Source organism: Saimiri boliviensis, chromosome 2, assembly GCF_048565385.1.
Source record: "Saimiri boliviensis isolate mSaiBol1 chromosome 2, mSaiBol1.pri, whole genome shotgun sequence".
NCBI lineage: Eukaryota > Metazoa > Chordata > Mammalia > Primates > Cebidae > Saimiri > Saimiri boliviensis.
In genome coordinates, this window is record NC_133450.1 from 113799694 (window position 1) to 113820262 (window position 20569).

General features: G+C 47.8%; 1 protein-coding gene and 1 pseudogene across 1 annotated transcript; one reads left to right on the forward strand and one right to left on the reverse strand.

The window, feature by feature from the left end:
* Positions 1 to 3703: 3703 nt before the first annotated feature.
* INAFM2 (InaF motif containing 2) lies at positions 3704 to 6893 on the reverse strand. Its single transcript, XM_039462957.2, has one exon. It carries the CDS (start codon positions 6383 to 6385, stop codon positions 5918 to 5920), a length of 468 nt encoding a protein of 155 aa, XP_039318891.1. The 5' UTR covers positions 6386 to 6893; the 3' UTR covers positions 3704 to 5917.
* A 12743-nt stretch (positions 6894 to 19636) lies between these two features.
* LOC101053453 (large ribosomal subunit protein uL10 pseudogene) lies at positions 19637 to 20566 on the forward strand (annotated as a pseudogene).
* The last annotated feature ends 3 nt before the right edge of the window (positions 20567 to 20569 follow it).

The following is a 20569-nucleotide window of genomic DNA, read 5'->3' on the forward strand; positions in this document are numbered from 1 at the left end:
ACCAGAAAGAACAAATGTGGCACCCACTGCTCCTTTTAAGGACTGGCTCAAGAAGCAGCAGGCCTCAGGGCAGGAGGTGAGGCAAACACAGCAGCACCTTCGCAGGAGAGGGAGGGGACGGCTCAGGGCTGGCTCCTTCTTAACAAGCTCTCCAGGTCAAGTTCTGCGGCAACTGTCAAAAAATAATGGACAATGCAGCCTTTTTCCCTTTTCTTACGAACACTAGGGACACTGTTTCCTCTTCCCCCAGCAGGGCAGCTGGCTTCAACCAAGAGAAAGGGTCAAAAGGCACCTCGATAACCATCTGTCAAAACAGAAATACCCTACTCATAAGTTAGAGCATCAGAGGAAAAGGCTGGGCTGGTGGCTCAGACTTCAGCATCCCCTGGAAGGCTGGTTACAACAGAATACTGGGCTTCGATTCCTGCATTTTGTCTTTCCTCGGTTTGGGATGCGGCCTAAGCTGTCATCATGAAAACATATTCCAGGGTCACACTGGTGCCGTTGGTCTGGGCACACTGGTGTAAAGTTTACCACCTACCCCTTCACATTTCTTTCTGTGCGTCATATTGCCTAAGAGATAGATATTCCCTTGAAAATATATAACTTCATTTGTACACGTTGTACTTTTATTCCCAAGATCTCAAAGCCCTTTCATATCCATAACCTCCACTTGCTCTTGGGAATTCCATCTGGTTAGCAGAAAAGAGAGAGGTAAAGGGCCTTAACTAACGCCATTGTCGAGTCCCCAGGCTTCCTATCTTCCAGTTCAGGGGTCCCTCCCAAGAACACATGGTCTCCCCGCCCAGGGCCTTGTGACACTGTGAGCTGTCTATACCTCTGAGCCTGGTTGCTGTGACTCTACACCACCCACGCTACCAGCAGGGAGCTGAGGGAGCAGGTGGGCCTCCAGGACATAGGAGTGGGGAGACCTCAACTAACGACTTTGAACACTGAGGTAGCAGAGAAAGGTATATGTATTTCGAAGGAAATCCTTGGTAATCAACACAATTGCTTTTTTTTGGACAAGTTGGTTTTCGGACTTTTAAGGCTCACTTAGCACACTGCAGACACCAAATAAAGATCTAAACTAAAGTTCTTGAATTAAAGGTAATGGTTCGTGGAAAATATCCCTAAGGATATGAGCTAAAATTGTATTGCTATTTAACTGATAAGCTATGGCAAAAACAGAATACTGAAATTAACAAAACGGGGTAGTTTGACAAGGGAAGACTCTTGCAGGCATGACTGAATTCCTTCAAGGTAATTTTCTGGTCCTGTAGTGGTAGCTTAACAAATGTTTATAGAATTGAATGGGGCACAGGATCCAGTGAGGAGAACTGACCAGGTGGCTCCCATACAGGGTGTTTCTGCACTTGGGTGGAAAGCCTGGTAGAGTCTAGGTGAGTGGTAAAGAGAGGTTTGTTTGTTTGCTTTTTCAATTAGCTACTGAAGAGGACAAAAAGCATAATACAGGCTTTCTGGCAGCAGAAAACCAGAAGATGTGTCAACAAGTAAAACAGATGTAACCAAAAAACTGTCGACAGAGCAGGTATGTTTATAGCTCAACAGGCTGCAGGGCCGGGATCTAGGAGCCAGTGAATGGGTCCATATTCTGCAGGTCCGTAAGCACCATATGGAATACTGCTGTGGACTTCTGGCACCTGGAAAGAACGGGAAGACCAAGCCCGAGTCCTTTCAACTGGGAAATAAAAAAAACCTGAGGTCAGAGATACCAGTGTAGCTATGATTTGCAGGGGTTTCTTTAGCAACCCACCTCCTTCAACCAGATTATGGGCTGTGGATACGGGTATACAAGTAGATTATGACAGAGACATCACAATGATACTAAGGCTGATTCCATCCAACGTGTTGATCAACTCAGTGATCAACAAATCCTGAGTACCCACTGCCAGGCGCTGAGTGAGTTTTGGTCAAAACAGGCAAAGCCACTGCAGTTTCTCCTTCCACTGAGGGAGATGGAAAACAAAAAGTACAGCTGTGGCCCTTTTGTTACTGAATTGCAATTCCAGAAATACCTCCATTCTCTGTAGACAGGAAAAGGAGGACAGTTATTACCCCCTTTAAATAGCTGTGGTAGCCCTAAAGCTTGCGACCTGACTTTTCGGCTCTCCTTAAACAAACATGTAGAAACAAGTAGATGCTCCGCATTCAGCATTTCAAGACAGGATATAAATACTCCACTAAAGAACACGCTATCTCAGAATTCCCCAGCGAAAACTGAAAAACAAGGTAGACAGAAAAGCTTCCAAAACATCGTCTCATACCATGTGAAAATCTAGAGCTGTTAGGAAGAGAAGTATTTCTTATGCTTAAAACCTCGGAGGAACACTTCATTGTACCTTAATGGGGAAAGTAAAGACACCCTCACAGACTCAGCCTAATGGGTTCCTCCCTGACCCTCTGCCCCCCAAAACTTTACTTTAGAAATAGGCTTATCTCTTTCTTCAAGTTCAGACTGTCAGGGAATAAATGAAAGCGCACCGTAACTTCTAATATAAGCAAACACCTAGAAATAGTCCTGGAGCAAAGCCGTTGAAGGAAAGTGACCCCCCCTTTGCACACGTCTCTCCTCCCTGGCTTAAAACCTCATGGACAATTTTGCAGCTGATTTCTATCTAACCCTTGGAAATAAAGCTATTCAGACCACTGCTCCCCAGCCAAGCAGGCCCTGTCTCATCCGCCAGCAGGCTCCCACCGTATATATTGCTCTATGTGCCCAACATGTGAAACTGCCGTGGGCAGCTGCAGAAGCCACATGTCACTGTCTGCAAAAAGGAGGGGCCGACCAAAAGAGCCTCGGAAACTCTTTCACTCTCCTTCTGCTCTGCCTTACCAAGCCCTCTCTCAGAAAGCTATTGTGTAGGCTGAAGAGGGAAATAAAAGAAGGGCGGGCTTTTTCCATGCCTCCCTGCAGACTACAAGGTAATGTAAAAGAACAGTAGCTACCCCCCAACAGCTCTGCTGAAGTACAGGCCTCAGGGGGCCCCAGTGACACTGGCTTCTCATTCCGGATTTATACGGGGCAGCATTGTCTAATAATGAGCTGAGCTCAATTGCTTACCATGTATTTTGCAGCATAACTAATCCCTTATATTTGTGCTTTTCACCCACGTCTTTTTTGTTTGCTTGAAGGAGAGAAAAAAAAACACCTTACCTTTGAAGCAACCTACACCTCTCAGCCATTTGGCGCTCTTGCCTCATCCGTGGTAGACAAAGCTCACGCTTGCTTTTCTGGTGTTAGCACTTGAGTTATCTAGAGGCCAATGGTTTAAAGGTGAGGACAATGTTGCTATCAGGCAGCTTATCCCCACCTCAGTGCTTAGCCAGCTAAATGTTTAAATCTTAATATTCATGCTTACTGTGCCCTTTGCTTTGACAGTTAGGCATCCGCTTCTGTAAAGCAGAACTTTTTCTCAGCCTGTTTAAGGTTGGTAAAAGGTGGCTGAGCTACAGATCACTGTTGTTGCCACCCCGGACTGCTTCCCGATTAAGATGGATTCGCCACCCTTCACTAATCAATTCATTTAAGCCATCAGGCACTGAGACCAGCAGGGCAATTGCTTTTTCCTCCTCAGCCTATTCATCACTATCCATCCATCACACCTCAGACCACTTACTCTTCCAACCTCTACCCCTTCTCCATAAAGCACATTAAGAGAAATGATCAACTTACACAGGCTTAGGCAGAGTTCTTAGAATGTATTTTTGTTCACCTGAAAAATAAAACTTTTAAAAAATATACAGGACTTTTTGAGTACAGGTATATCTTAAATGGCTGAATTATAAATAATGTCTCTGGTCATGTTCACAGCTAGGGCTGGAGCAAATGTCCCAATTCCAGTAAAGGCTTTGGAGAGTCAGAAGGCCAGCAGCTGGACCTATGAGTGGCCTCTCTGGACTCTGATCCATCCCAAAGTGAATTTAAACAGTCCAGAAAGCAGGGATCAGAAAGGGGACAGGGAAGTGGACTCCCAGATGTTCTACAGGTTCAAAGGATTCTTGGAATAAGAGATCAATTTACAAATTATTAAAATATAGGACTAAAAATTCACACAGTAAATATAAATTACAGGCTATTATTGAAGTTATAAAGTGGCATTTTGCTTCTTCCCCATCTCACACCAAAAATGTAAAGGCCTCATAGGCTTTCCAATGACTTAAGTCCTAGTCAGCTGCTAAGAAATCTGCTCTAGCCAAGAGACCCTGGGGGTGTTACCAGCCTGCTGGTAGGCTGTGACAGCTCAGTTGCTATTATGGTGCCCACAACAGGACATGGCTTAAAGCAAGGCTGTTGTCCTGTAAACTTGGATGAGAGCTAACTACAGTATAGGCCAGAAAACTGGAGAGACAAACTGTTTCAGGACTCAGGTGGGTAAGTTGTTTTGTTTTGTTTTTGTTTTTTTTTCAAATAGTGCATTTCCCAAAAAGGAAACACTAAGGGGTCTGATATCTCATCACTACCCACACTCAATTGCCTAAAAGCAAGTGGCAGAAGGAAATGGAATCCAAATTGAGGAAGTATACTTCTTGCTTCCCCAGAGCTACATGTATGTAATTTCTCTCTGTTTCTAGTCTCCTTTATACAGTTACAGGCTGCATTTAAGTAGGGCTTATCAGAAAAGGTAAAGACAACCAATTCAACCTTCCCATGGTTGGTCTATTAACTGGCTCTCAAAGCACAATCCTGGGTTTGAAGCCCACCTTCCATCATTTCTGATTCTGTAGTATAACTCAAAACCAGAGGATGCGTGATCAAAGCTCTGGTGCCACAACAGATTTCACCCCAAATCGCAGGGCTTTGTCACTACAGGCTCAGGAAAGTGGGAAGGCAAAAGTGATTGCCGGAACAAGACAACATTTTGAGGAGCAGAAAAAAAAGATAAAAACACTTCCCAGTCATTCTACTTACAAAAGCTTGCTCTTCCTAAAAGAATTCTGTGAGGGGAAGGCCAGGATTGAAGCATAGCAGCATTGCTCTTTCCCTTCCTTCCTCCCTGGCCCATATCCAGATACTGAGGGTTTCGACAAGAAGCTTCTTTGGTGGGGGCACTAGGATGGAAAGAGGAGGGGATCAGTACATTCCCCACTCTCCCTAAATTGCGTCTACTTCTCCCAAGGCTTTCCACAGCCATGTCAACAGTCTAAGAATGATTATACTCTTTTGTGTAAGAACGTCATAAACTTATCTTTCAGAAATAGAAAGGGAACAGGGGAAAGAGGGAGTGATTTTAAGAAGCCGTGTTTGTGCCCTTCCGGCCAAGTGTACTTTGGGGGCCAGCAAACAGCCCTTGCTTGGCCCCTTCAGTCAGTAGCTACCCAGGGTGTAGGGGGATATACATAGAATTCTATGTGATTATAGCTTCTAGTGCATATGTCAACAACTATATACAGGGATCTAGAAATTTAATGCATCTCTGGCCACTGCAACTAGGTTGACGTACCTGAGCTCCACTACTTTTGGTGCTCTCCTTTCGAGAGCTTCAGCTTACTTAAAAAGAGCTCCTACAGCTCCCTCCTTCCCCTGAGTCTTGGGGGAAAGCCCGAGTCACCCCTGCATGTAGGATACACCAGAGCTAGCGGCGCAGAAGGTTTTGGTGCTGGGATCTCCCCACCCCCCCCATCCCCCTAGGGCTCGGGTCCCTGGTGCAGCACGGTCCTGGGCAGCAGCCCTCCAGTCCCCCAGCCCTCCAGCACCCCCGGCGAATCATGGTCCCTTGGCTGAAGATGTGGCTGCGGGCCGCCCGCTCCGGGACCAGCCGGCAATGGTGGGAGTGTGGGGGGGCGTTCACTCCCGTGGGGGTCACTCCCGCGGGCTCTCCACCCCATCCTGATGCGAAGTCCTTCCTCTGGGCTTAGGGAGGATGGTTCCCGGCCGCCCCTAGCGCAGAGGGCTTCAACGACTCCCGGGCGCCGCCGCCGCTTCCTCCTCGTCCTCGTCCGGCCCCCGAGGCCGCTCAAGCGGCCCGACCGGGGGGCTGTCCGCAGGGGGCTCCGCAGGCGCCGGCCGCGCCGCCTGCAGCGGGGGAGCGTCGCGCGGCGCCTCGCGGCGGGACGACCCGGTGGTGTTGGGCCCCGCCGCCGCCGCCGCCGCTCCTGAAGTCCCGGACGGGCCAGTGGCGTTGGAGCCGCCGGGGGGCGGGCCAGCGGCTCCCCCCGAGGTCCCGGCGCCCACCGGCTGCCAGATGAGGCTGTAGTAGACGGCGAGCACGATGGCGGCCAGCGACACGGAGAGCACGTAGGCGAACACGGTGGCGAGCCGGACCCACTTCTTGTTGGTCTTGGCCGCCATCTTCGCCTTCTTGTCCCCGGTGTAGGTGGCCGGCTTGCCCCGCTCGGCCGGGGCCGCGTCGCGCTCCTTCATGGGGGGGCCCCGGCCTTTGCCCCGGTGCTCCACGGCCCCGGCTGGAGGGGGCCTGGCGGCCTGCAAGGACTGGGCAGGGGGCGGCCCGGCGCCCTCGGTTCCCGGCGGCCCCGCTTTCCGCCGCCGCTCCTCACGCCGCCCGCCTGCAGCCCGCCACCGCGTCGCTGCAGCCGCCGCCGGGGCCTGGACTAGTCACCGCCGCCAGCGCCGCCGCCGCCGCCGGCCCGTCAGCTGCTTCCCCGCCGCCGCCACAGCCACAGCCGCCACAGCCGCCCGGCTCCGCGTCCCCATCCGCCGCCACGCCGCCGCGCGCTCAGCCGCCTTCGCCGCCGCCTGCCCGGCCGCCGGCCGCCCGGTCTCCAGTGGCCGCGCGGACCGCGCGCTCCGCTCCAGACCGGCTCCCCCGCCTCGCGCGCGGGCAGCAAGGGGCGGGGAGAGCGCCGCTGGTGGCTGCCTCTTAAAAGGGCGACGCCGGGGTCCGGAAGTGCCGCCAGGAGAGGCGGCTGCTGCCGGGCGCCGCGAGCCCCGCCGGGACGCCCCGTTAAGGGAGTGTTAAGGGAGGCTGGCTCTTAAACGGGCGACGTCGCCGCGGTCTTGCAGTCTGGGGCGGCGTAGACTGGAGCCCCGGGCGCTTCTTTAAAAGGGGGAACGGCGTAGTGCGGGGCGGAGTGCGGAGCTGGAAGGGGGCGGTTGGAGCCCGAGCTGTCAACTCTGGCGCCTCCCCGCTCCGCCCCGAGGCTCCAAAGTGACAGGTGGAATAGCAGCCCGGGCTTCGGACCCCAGGCCTCGGTTTACCCCGTGGGAGGGGACGGTAAGCTGGAGAGGGAGGATACCACACTCCAGCTCTCAGCTCGCACTACGCTCCGCGTACCCTCTGGGAGGGTCTCCCGGGCCCGTTCACAGCCAAAGAGCCTGGCTCACGCCCGGGACAGGCACCTGGAGCGCGCACTGGAGCCGCAACTGATTGTGTTCCTTCTTTCTACCGGGTCCAGGCTGGGCTTCGGAGCTCTGCTGGAGTCTTCCTAATTCCGTACCCCGGCCCGCCTCACCCTCCAATCCTGAGCCTCCCAGACAGAGCCACGGTCTGAGCTGTTCTCCAGACTCGCCCGCCACCTTAGTCCCGAAGTTCGCAGCAGGTCGCAGGTCCCGCTTTTTGGGTCTTCCAACTCCTGAGTTTGGCGTGGATTTGGACCCAAGGGGCTGCACTGAACCTGAGGAGTTTAACTCTCGGGGTTCCTAGAGCGTTTTCAATCTCAGATCCCCTCCAGACCACAAGGCTTGAGCGGTTGTCCCTTCCCCCCTTTCCCTTCTGTGGTTTGTTCTCTTTGGCTCCAGGCCAGGGGCCACGCAGGGGGCTCTTGTGCCTGCTCTCGGGACCTCCTTGGTGCTAACAACCCTTAAGGCTCGGATGCTCCCTTGCGGCTTTACTTGTGCCCTTCCCCTCCTTCCGCTCTCCCTCTCCCTGCCTTCTCTCCTCCCCATTCCCTCTCTATAAGGCTTTCCAGAATTCTGGTTCCCTCCTCCTTGGATCCTACTTCCTGTGTTCCCAGAACTGGACATGTGGACTGCCTGGGTGTCTGAATGAGTGAGGGACACTTGTCTGGGCGTGTGTTGGGGAAGAGGACTGTGGTTCTGATGGGGTTCTGCGGATGAACCCTCAGGCCACTGCAAGTGTTAGCCTGGCCTGGCTTCTACCCTGTGTGGCAGGATCCCCTCTGCCCTTCTCACTTCCGCTCCTGACACTGCTGCCTTGCCGCCTCAGCAGCACAGAAGTCAAGTGGCTACCAGAGCTGAGCGTGCTAGTGGACTGCTGGAACAACAGACCTCTAACCTAGACTCAGTCTCATTCCTGATCCAGGCCCAGGTGTGGGGGTGCCACTAGTAATGGCTAGCCAGACGCTATTTCAAGGAAAAGCTTCCTTTTTTACTTTCTGAGACATTTCAAGGATATTGGAAATTTGGAGTGTTTATGGTCTTTTGTGGGCTTATGGGAAAGAAATAACCCACTCCTTCTCCACCCTGCTCCTACGTTGGCCAGGGCAGCCTGTTGACTTAAAATTCTTGAATTGTCTCTGGAAGCTGCCCTCTCTTCTCTCCCCTGCTCTAGGGCCTTCCTGGCAGGACATATCACACAACTATCCCATGGTGAATTCTTAAAGATTCCAGGCGAGGCCAATACATAGCTTCCTTCAGTCCCCTTTCCAGAATGCACTCCATATTGCTTCTCCACAATTCTGTTGCAAATGAAATGCCTTTCTTCTAGCTTGGTTCCCAGTGGAGTGGGGAAACAAACAGCATGCCATTCTTCTGTACCAAAGAATAATAAACTTGAAGTCTTTATTCAATTCCTCTCACTCTATCTTCTCTAAAAGAAACAGTGCCAGATTCTTTAACCTGTCATCAATAAACCCAATTTATTATCTGGATTTACATAGTGTCTTTTACCCCAGGAACTGAAAATGCTTTTAGATATAATTGAGCCTGCTCTCCTTCGTGCCTGAGCCATTAAGAAACCATTAGTGTTCTCCTGTTGCAGAAAACTAAATGGCCCCCTAGTGGCCTGAAAGTGAACATGCCTCCCCCCACTAAACAGGCAGGGATCAGAGAAGGCAGAGAATCAAGGCATCTTAGGGACAGAATGGGCCCAAAAAGTCATCTTTTGTGAATACCCCTGTGGACCCTAGAGCCTCCTCCACAAAATCCCTGGGGAGCCCTCAGCAGCGTCAGCCCAAAGGCCGTCTGGGATGGTGGTGTACCTTATTGTCTGCTCCCTGAGGCAGCCCTTTGCGGCTTTGGAAAGTTCTGACCAATGACAATAACCGAGCCCTTAGAATGCGCTAGGCACTATACCAAGACCTTACATTCCTTGTCTTATTTAGTCTCCCAAGGACCTGTCATATAGTTCTATTTATCTTTATTTCATAGATGAAGTCCCTGCCTCAGAAAGGGCCAGGAACCTGCCCAAGGTCACATAGCCCTAATGCCCTGGAATTCAAAAGCCCTGATGGAATTCAGACCCTTGACTCCAAAGCATTATGCTCTCAATCCCATCTCTCCTCTGCATCATAGGCAAAGCTAGACTTTGTCTCTATAGTAGATATTGGAGGTTACTACCCAGGTCACCCTTGAGAGGGAGGTGCTCATTTCTCCACCTGTCAGGAGTGTTGGCTGTGATGACTCAGCTGCGACTGTCCCTGGGACTTGCCTTCTGGCACCAAAGGAAGCTGCTTCTCTCTCCTGACCTACAAGTCCAATACACAGAGCCAGATCACAATAAAGCCCAGTCAGAGATGTGCGGGGTCCCGCTAGGGAAGAAGGCTAGACCATGAAGTTGTTTCGGGAGTAGCCGATATATACTGGCAGTAGCCAGGAGCAAATGTATAGGCTAGATGAAGGTGGGCTGTGGTGGCAAACATTAAATTGACCGAGGGAGACTTTGTTGTTACAGGAGTATTCTGTGAATCCCAACAAGGATCCTGGGAGATAGGAGAAAGGCAATCGCTAACAAAGTGTAATGGAAATGACATAACTACCACAGCAGAATGTGGAAGAAGGGTTTGAAAGCTCAGAGAAGTGGGCATGTTGTAGTGGGTATTCTATGTCAGGCCAGAAACCACTTAGGTTGTACAGGAACGCCCAGAGGATACTCTGGTTATGAAAGCAACAAGGAACGCACTGGTGAGAGGGGTATCAGCATCCCTGAGAAGCTGTGTTTGGACTGTCCTCTGTAAGCCAGGCCTGACAGCAACAGGCCATTCCACATAGCAGTGGGGATGACAGGACCATGAAATCATAGAAGCTAGATGGTACAACTGTTGTAATAAGCAGCAAGTTGGAGTGGCAGTGGGGGCAGTCCTGGCCAGTAGAGAACCATGGTTGAAGATGGTTGATAGCATAGCACCCCTGGGGCAAACAAGATAGGCAGCCAGTAACAGTACTGCTCAATCTATACCAGTGATTCTCAAATGTTTTAGTTTCAGGATCCCTTTACACTCTTAAAAATTGGGGTCTCTAAGCCTGATGTGATGTCTTGTACCTGTAATCCCAGCTACTTGGAATGCTGCGGCAGAAGGATCACTTAAGCCCAGGAGTTCAAGATCAGTCTGGGCAAAATAGTGAGACCTCATCTCTACAAAAAAAAAAAAAAGAGAAAGTTCAAAATTAGCTAGGCAGGGTGGCACATGCCTGTAGTCCCAGTTACTTGAGAGGCTGAAGCAGGAGGCTCACCTGACCTCAGGAGTTTAAGACTGCAGTAAGCCATGATCATGCTACTGCACTCTAGCCTGGAGTATATATATATATATATATATACATATATATATATATAAAATACATTATATATATTTATCTCATATATCAATTATATATATATATATGAGAGAGAGAGAGGTATCTAAAGGGATTTCACTTATATGGATTATAACTATTTTAATTTGACATATTAGAAACAAGACCAAGAGTTTTGCAAAATATTTATTAATTCATCTGAAGAATAATAAGCCCCATTACATGTTAACATAGATAATATATATTATTTTATTTTATTACTTTTTTTCCAAGACAGAGTCTCACTCTGCTGCCCAGGCTGGAGTGCAGTAGCATGGGACAATCTTGGCTCATTGCAACATTCACCTCTCAGGTTCAAGAAATTCTCCTGCCTCAGCCTCCCAAGTAGCTGGGATTACAGGGGCCCACCACCATGTCCAGCTAATTTTTGTATTTTTAGTAGAGACGGGATTTCACCATATTGGCCAGGCTGCTCTCGAACCCCTGACCTTGTGATCTGCCCACCTCAGCCTCCCAAAGTGCCGAGATTACAGGCATGAGCCACCGCGTCCGTGCAGATAATATATTTTTATGACAAAAAATAGTGAAAAGAGTGGCTTTGCTTTGTAAATTTGCAGATCTCCGGAATGTGGCTTTATACAGTGGAAGACAACTGGACCCCCATATCCACTTCTTTCTTTTTTTTTTTTTTAGAGAGGCAGAGGGGAAGGGTCTCACTTTGTCACCAGGCTAGAGTGTAAGTGGTATGATCTCAGTTCACTGCAACCTCCATTTCCCAGGTTCAAGCAATTCTCCCACCTCAGCACCCCAAGTAGCTGGGACTTCAGGTACACACAACCATGCCTGCCTAATTTTTGATTATATATATAATGTTTTTTTTGTAGAGATAGGGTTTTGCCATTTTGCCCAGGCTGGTCTCAAACTCCTGAGCTCAAGCAATCCACCTGCTTTAGGCTCCCAAAATGCTGGGATTAAAGGCATGAGCCAATATGCCTGTTATCTGCATCTACATTTAATCTGCTGGCAATTTGTTGTTATGGTTAAAATATATGAAGAAAATCCAGCCTCACATAGACATGTAGTTGGAAAAGAGAGGAGCATTTTAACAGCCTTTTCAGATAATTGTGGCTGTTTTTCTTTGATATTGCACCAAAACCCAACAAGTAGTATTTTCTTAAATGATAGTTGAGATGTAGACTATGAAACTCTATCAGTGAACTTTTTTGTACTCAATTACATTAAAGTCCATTGATCTAACTTGCCCTTTGAATGGCACTTTTACCAATACATGATAATATAATATCCCGCTTTGATCATTTGGAAAACATTGGTTCACTGAATTAAACATATCTTTGCAATATTGATACATTTCACTATACAATAGAAAAAAATCATATGTGGTAATATGAAAACTTTAAGGATTTTAGTGCATACATGTTTTCTAAAATTCTAGTTTCTACTTGAAAACTCAAATTTTATCCTTGGTAACAAACACTATCAGTTATTTTTTCTCAAAGTGACAGGCTCACTTGGTTCAAATGTGAGAACACATCTGCCACATAGCCAAGTCTGCCTAGCCATGGTTTTTCAGTAATTCTTTCAAGTAGAACTGGTGTTCTAAGAAAAAATCAGCTAGTTGAGCTCACAACCCAATCACACAAGTACTTTCCCCAAGATGGACTATTAAAAAGACAAACTTCAAGGTCATAACTTCATACAGTTTAACAATTGTTATTGTTTTGTTAAAAATATTCTGATGTAGCGGCAGCTCCGGGTCTCGTTTCCACTGCTCTGTGTCCTGTTCACCTAGACGCCTGGCTTGTGTGGCCCTGTGACCTGCAGGTATTGGAGATCTACAGCTACGATGCCAGGACCCCCTAGAAGCCTAGAAATGGAACCATTGACATTTAGGGATATGGCCATAGAATTCTCTCTGGAGGAGTGGCAATGCCTGGACCCTGCACAGCGGAATTTATATAGGAATGTGATGTTAGAGAACTACAGAAACCTGGGCAGACAAGCAACCTCATCAAGCAGCTCCCTGACACCACAGCCAGGTAAATCCACAAAGATGGGAAAAAACCAGCATAAAAAAGATGAAACCATCATCAAAGACCAGAACACCTCTTCTCCTTCAAGGCATCACAACTCCTCAACAGCACAGAATCACAACTTAACCGAGGAGTGCGACGAATTGACAGAAAAAGGCTTCAGAAGGTGGCTAGTGAGAAACATTTCTGAGCTAAAGGAACATGTTCTAACTCAAAGCAAAGCAATGAAAAACCTTGAAAAAAAGTTAGACAAAATGCTAATTGGAATAACCAGCATAGAGAAGAACATAGACGACTTGCTGGAGTGGAAAAACACAGCACAAGAACTACGTGAAGTAAACACAAGTTCTAACAGCCAGATCGATCAAGGAGAAGAAAGGATATCAGAGATTGAAGATCAACTCAATGAAATAAAAAGAGAAGGCAAGACAAGAGAAAAAAGAGTGAAAAGAAATTAACAAAGCCTCCAAGTAATATGGGATTATGTGAAAAGACCTAATCTACGCTTGATCGGTATACCTGAATATGACGGGGAGAATGAATCCAAGCTGGAAAACATGTTCCAGGATATTATCCAGGAGAACTTCCCAAGTCTGGCAAGGCAGTCCAAATTTCAAATTCAAGAAATACAGAGAACTCCCCAAAGATATTCCTCAAGAAGAGCAACCCCAAGGCACATAATCGTCAGATTCACCAGGGTTGAAATGAAGGAAACAATGCTAAGGGCAGCCAGAGAGAAAGGCCAGGTCACCCACAGAGGGAAGCCCATCAGATTCACAGCAGATCTCTCTGCAGAAACCCTACAAGCCAGAAGAGAGTGGAGGCCAATATTCAACATCCTTAAAGAAAAGAACTTTCAACCCAGAATCTCATATCCAGCCAAACTAAGCTTTGTAAGTGAAGGAGAAATAAAATCCTTTACGGACAAGGAATTATTGAGAGATTTTGTCACCACCAGACCTGCCCTACGAGAGCTCCTGAGAGAAACACTAAGCATGGAAAGGAACAAGTACCAGTCACTGCAAAAGCAAACCAGTTGGCAAAGACCAAAAATGCAATGAAGAAAATGAGGCAACTAATGGGAAAGAAAACCAGTCAGTAACAAAATGGCAGAATCAAATCACATATAGCAATATTAACATTGAAAGTAAATGGACTAAATGCTCCAATCAAAAGACACAGACTGGCAAACTGGATAAAAAGTCAGAACCCATCGGTGTGCTGTATTCAGGAAACCCATCTCACATACAAAGACACACATAGACTCACAATAAAGGGATAGAAGAAGATTTACGAAGCAAATGGAGAACAAAAAAAAGCAGGCGTTGTAATCCTAGTCTCTGATAAAATGGACTTCAACAAAGATCAAAAGAGACAAAGAAGGACACTACATTATGGTCGAAGAATCAATCCAACAGGAAGAGTTAAGTACCCTAAATACGGCCGGGCGCGGTGGCTCAAGCCTGTAATCCCAGCACTTTGGGAGGCTGAGGCGGGTGGATCACGAGGTCAAGAGATCGAGACCATCCTGGTCAACATGGTGAAACCCCGTCTCTACTAAAAATACAAAAAATTAGCTGGGCATGCTGGTGGGTGCCTGTAATCCCAGCTACTCAGGAGGCTGAGGCAGGAGAATTGCCTGAACCCAGGAGGCGGAGGTTGCGGTGAGCCGAGATCGTGCCATTGCACTCCAGCCCGGGTAACAAGAGCGAAACTCCGTCTCAAAAAAAAGTACCCTAAATACATACGTTCCCAACACAGGAGAGCTCAGATACATGAAGCAAGTTCTTAATGACCTAAAACAAGATTTAGACTCCCACACAATAATAGTGGGAGACTTCAACACTCCACTGTCAATATTAGATAAATGAGCAGAAAATTAACAAGGATATCCAGGACTTGAATGCAGAGCTGGACCAAGTGGACCTAATACACATATATAGAACACTCCACCCCAAATCCACAGAATATACATTTTTCTCAGCACCGAATTGCACATACTCTAAAATTGACCATATCATTGGAAGCAAATCACCCCTCAGCAAACGCAAAAGAACAGAAATCATAACAAACAGTCTATCAGACCACAGCGCAGTCAGAATAGGACTCAGGATCAAGAAACACACACAAACCCGCATAACCACTTGGAAACTGAATAACCTGTTTCTGAGTGTCAACTGGAAACGGTCTAAAAAAAAAAAGAAATACTAGACTTCCATAGAATCAACCCAAACGCCCATAAATGATAGATTGGACAAAGAAAATGTGGTACATGTACACCATGGAATACTACGCAGCCATAAAAAACAAGTTTGTGTCCTTTGTAGGGACTTGGATGAATCTGGAAACCATCATTCTCAGCGAACTAATATAAGAACAGAAAGCCAAACACCGTATGTTCTCACTCATAGGTGGGTGTTGAACAACGAGAACATGTGGACTCAGGGAGAGGAGCATCACACACTGGGGGCAGTTGAGGGGGGTAGGGAGAGATAGCAGGGGATGGGAAGGGAGGGGAGGATGGGAAGGGATAACATGGGGAGAAATGCCAGATATAGTATGCACCTAAAGTAAATAAATTAATTAAAAAAATATTCTGATGTAAAATGACTTTTTCCTCTTCTTTTTTTTTTCTTTTCTTTCCTCTCTCTTTCTTTCTGCAATGAACTACTCGTTCAATTTGGTTTCACTGCCTTCGTTGGTTAAGATGCCAGAAGTTTTACCCATCATTGCGTTAGCACCATCAGTGCAAATGTCAACACAGTTAAAAAGGTAAATAACATGTTAGTATTATTATGAAAACAATTTTGACCTTGTGAAACCCCTGAAGTGATCTCAGGGACCCCAAGGGGTCTGGAGACCACACACTAAGAATTACTGAGCTATACAATAAAAAGAAATCAAAGATGAACAATCAGAAGGTGGTGGCAGCTGCTCCAATAAAAAGTCACAATATCTTGTTTGGTTTCCAGACCTGATTTAATTTTCAGTTCAGGTTCCCAGGAGAAAGATTTCTACACTACTATAGCAATACAGTAATGATTTCCCCACTACTTTCCTAAAGGGACCTATGTGGTTTACTTGGGTAACTGTGCACTGGGGAGAGTAGAATAGTCAGATGCTTTAAGATCTGCTAGATGCAGTGTCTGCTTTGACACTGATAACTGTCTGGGAACTGAATTATCAGCATGGCCCCTGGTAGAGTGGCCTGAGGTAAAAATGTATACAGGCTTGTGAGCTGTAGGCAAATAGCTTGACTGGTTGGTTAGAGGGCTAGAAAGAGAAATACTGGAAGATTGGGAACAAGAAGCTCTTGGGAAGAGACATGTGGATATATCTATGTGAGTGAGCACCAAGTGTGAAGATCTTTATTTTTTATTTTTATTTTTTGAGACAAGGTCTTGCTCTGTTGCCCAGGCTGGAGTGCAGTGGTGTGATCACGGCTCACTGCAGCCTTGACCTCCAGGGCTCAAGTGATCTCCCACCTCAGCCCCTGGACTATCTGGGACTACAGGCACACACCGCCACACCAGGCTAATTAAAAAAAAAATTTTTTTTTTAATAGAGATGTGATCTCACTATTGAAGATCTTTATATTGCATGCTAATACTCATCAGAGAGCACCTGCCACAGGGGAGACTGCATAATCAAGTAGACAGAAGAATATGGAATTGATGTTAGCTAGCCTCTGTCACTGATCACCCCACGCTGGCACAATGGGCATATGAATAAAGTGGCCATGGTGGCATAGATGGAGGTGACATGTGTCACATGTGTGGTGGCAGGGGTGGCTCAACAGAATGGGCTCCCACTCGTGAAGGCTGATCTAGCTATTGTTGCTGCTAAAAGTCCAACCTGCCAGCAACTGATACCAGCCACTTGGTACCAAGCTGGATACCTTGGACCTGTTCCACTCCAGAAGGGTCAGGGACTCATCTTGATCTGAATTGGCATACTTTCTGGATATGGATTTGTCTTTTCTGCTCAAAAGCCACTCTCTGGGGGCTAAAAGAGTGTTGGGTTCACTGATACAGGATCTCACACACCATTGCAGAAGACCAAGAGTCCCACTTTAAGGACAAAATGGGCACATGATGATGGAATCTTTTAGGCCTATTACATACTTCACCACCCAGAAGCTGAACAGAGCTGATGGAGCAATAGAACAGCCTTTAGAGGTGCAGCTGAAATACCACATTAGAGATGACGGGACACCGTGCTCCAGGATGAGGTATACATCCTAATCAATAATATCCTATATGGTTCTATGTCCCAACATGTAGAATAAAGGTTCAGGGAGCTGGGGTCGAAGTACGAATGACTCTACTTACCATCACTCCCAGTCACCTTTCTGGAGGAATTTGTGGTTCTGGTTCCTGCAGTTCCATGCTCTCCCGCTTCAGAGAATCTGGTTCCTAGAGTGGGAGCACTTCCATCAGAGACAGAACAAGAACTCCAAGTACCCTAGATATGGCTGCTTTCTGTCCGTCAGACTCTTTGTGCCAAGAAACTAGCAGGAAAGAAGAGGAGTCACTTTCTGGAAAGGGCAGCTGACCCCGATCCTTTGGAAGAGACAGAGCTGCTGTTACATAAGGGGTTCAGGAAAGAATATGTTTGGCACCTAGGGGATCTGCTGGGCTGTCTGTTGGTATGCCCAATTTTGGTGGAAGGTGGGCACATCAGTGGCATGGCCTGAAGGCCATGGTGATCGGTGATTGGTTACCCTAACAGGCAAGCCACCTAGACCAGCAGAGGTGCAAGCTGAAGGTAAAAGGAATCTAGAATGAGTGACAGAGGAGGCAAATGATGAATATCAGTTGTGTCACCAAGACTAGTTGCAGTAGTGGGGGCTATAGTCCTCCATTTCATTCTTGTAAGTTTCCCAGAGAAAGATCACCAGAATCCTGGAGAAGCTACTCCCAGGTAGTGAACTTACCATATAAAGCACGTAGGTCTGGGTTATGCACGGGGGTATTGTCTTGGTTGCTGTGGTGCACCACCTAGATACTGCCTTTAGGACCAAGGAGCTTATCCTTGAAGTTGCCGGAAGTGCTGGCTGCCCATGGCTCACACATGAGTCTCTCCCTTGGCATTTCCTTCAGCTGCCAAAGGGAGCTGTCTTGCTGGACTTCACACCCTTCCCTGGGGTTGTCTGCCAAGTCAATGTGGAATTCAAAGTTACAGCCCTCTTATCCAAGTTGGGGCTAACTCTAAAGGGTCATCCCAACCCCAGAGCTTCCTGTGGAAGCGTTCTGTGTTGTGACTGCATTGTTCATCAATTTCTTCCTCTGACTTGTTTCCGATTCTTTCACTACTTCAGAGATGTTATCTTTGAAAGCACCACCAATAAAATTCCTTCAAGCAAATCCCTATCTTGGCATGTTTCCTGAGAACACTGACCTAAGACAGTCCCCTAAAATTCTAACTTAAAAAAAATTTTTTTTGACATAGAGTCTCACTCTGTCACCCAGGCCAGAGTTCAGTGGTACGATCTTGGCTCACTGCAACCTCCACCTCCCGGGTTCAAGCGATTCTCCTGCCTCAGCCTCCTGAGTAGCTGGGACCACAGGCATGTGCCAATGCACCTGGCTAATTTTTATATTTTTAGTAGAGACAGGCTTCCACCATGTTGGCCAGGCGGGTCTTGAGCTCCTGGCCTCAAGTGATCTGCCCACCTCAGCCTCCCAAAGTGCTGGGATTACAGGCATGAGCCACTGCACCTGGCCTAGATTCTAACCTTTGGGACCCCCAGAGAACAAGTCTCATTCATGTGAAGATGGGCCTCCTGGCCACCTGTGTCTTCTATAAAGTGGTTCCCTGCAGAATGTTCCCTGCATCCTGCATCCTGGCTGCTTTCTACCAAATATCCTTCAATTTATGACTGTTCCTGCAACAAAGCAACCTAAACTGAATTCCTCAGGTATTTTGGGTGTGGTCTGTAGTGCTGAGAATAAGAATGGGACTGAGTGTTCCTTGGTTCAAAAGCCCTGGATGCATCTTGGAATGAGGGGGGAAACTCTTTAGAAATCCAAACCCCTAGCTGGGTACAGTGACTCATGCCTATAATCCCAACATTTGGGAGTCCAAGGCACGAGGATTGCTTGAGCCCAGGAGCTTGAGACCAGCCTGGGCAACAGAGTAAGATCCGTCTCTAAAAAAATAAAAGAAATGCAAACTCTTTACCTTCCTTTCCCTCTTCCAACTCATTCCAGATCATGATTTTGAGGGTCCAGGTACAGCAGAAAATATGCAGTGTTACCAGAGCTTTGCAGGTGGTTCTGCTGTGATGTCAAGATGGAGAACCATCGGGCTCAGTACCCGACTTCAGTTCGGCAGCTTGAGTCTGTCCGTTTTTACTGGCAGCTCTGTTATTTGACTCAGATGGAGCTGGCTGTCAGTGAAAACCCTCAGTTTTGTTCACACATGTTTCTGCTAAGCTGCCACTTCTCCACCCTGTCCTTGTACAGTCGGTGCCTTGGCACCAAGCCCAGATCTCTCAGTGAAGCCCTGTTCTTTGCACCTTGTGAGGTTTAGGCCATTGCTCTAGCAGGTTAGGATGTTTTTGGATCCTGAGTCTGTCTCCCAGCATATTCCTGTCTTCACTGGCTCCTCTCTATTCACAAAGTTGAGGGGCTTGTCCTCTGTGGCTTTGCCCAGGTCCTGATAAAAAGGTGGATCAGATGCCAAGTTTGCTGGTGCATGCCCGTAATCCTAGTTACTGGAGAGGGTGAGATGGGAGGATTGCTTGAGCCCAGGAGTTCTAGGCCAGCCTGGGAAACAGGGTGAGATTTCATCTTGTAATTTAAAAAAACAAAAAACAAAAAAAAAAAACAAAAAAACCTCTCTCTCAGTGTCTTCATGAAACTGACATTGTATTTAAACACTGTGTGGCAATCCCTGATGCACTGCCGTGATGCCCAGGGAAGACAGGGAGACCTAGAGGTCCAACTGCTCTTTAAGGTCATCCAACTTTTGGATGATTATCTGAAATGTTTTATCACGGGAGCTGCAATGTGGGCTCCAAGCAGAAGTGGCAGATCTGCATGTCTCTTCGAGGGAAGGCTGTGGTGCTGATGGGCAAGAACACCATCATGCTCAAGGCCATCTGAGGGGGTACCTGGAATACAACCCAACTGCTGCCTCACATCCGGGGAAATGTGGGCTTTGCGTTCACCAAGGAGGACCTCACTGAGATCAGGGACATGTTGCTGGCTAGTACAGTGCCAGCTGCTGCTCGTGCTGGTGCCATTGCCCCATGTGAAGTCATTGCGCCAGCCCAGAGCGCTGGTCTGGGGCCCGAGAAGACCCCCTTTTTCCAGGCTTTAGGAATCACTACTAAAATCTCCAGGGGCTCCATTGAAATCCTGAGTGATGTGCAGTTTTGGAGACAAAGTGGGAGCCAGCAAAGCCACGCTGCTGAACATGCTCAACATCTCTCCCTTCTCCTCTGGGCTGCTCATCCAGCAGGTATCTGACAATGGCAGCATCTACAACCCTGAAGTGCTTGCCATCACAGAGGAAACTGCATTCTCACTTCCTGGAGGGTGTCCGTGATGTTGCCCGTGTCTGTCTGCAGACTGGCTACCCACCTGTTGCATCAGTACCCCATTCTATCATCAGTGGGTACAAACGGGTCCTGGCTCTGTCTGTGGAGACTGACTACACCTTCCCACTTGCTGGAAAGATCAGGGCCCTCTTGGCTGATCCATCTGCCTTTGTGCCTGTTGCCCCCGTGGCTGCTGCCACCACGGCTGCTCCCGCTGCTGCAGCCTCAGCTAAGGTTGAAGCCAAGGAAGAGTCGGATGAGCCAGATGAAGATAAGGGATTTGGTGTCTTTGACTAATCA

Bases quoted from the DNA above. Each gene is read 5' to 3' on its own strand.
- INAFM2 (XM_039462957.2), bottom strand. From the start codon at position 6,385: ATGAAGGAGCGCGACGCGGCCCCGGCCGAGCGGGGCAAGCCGGCCACC.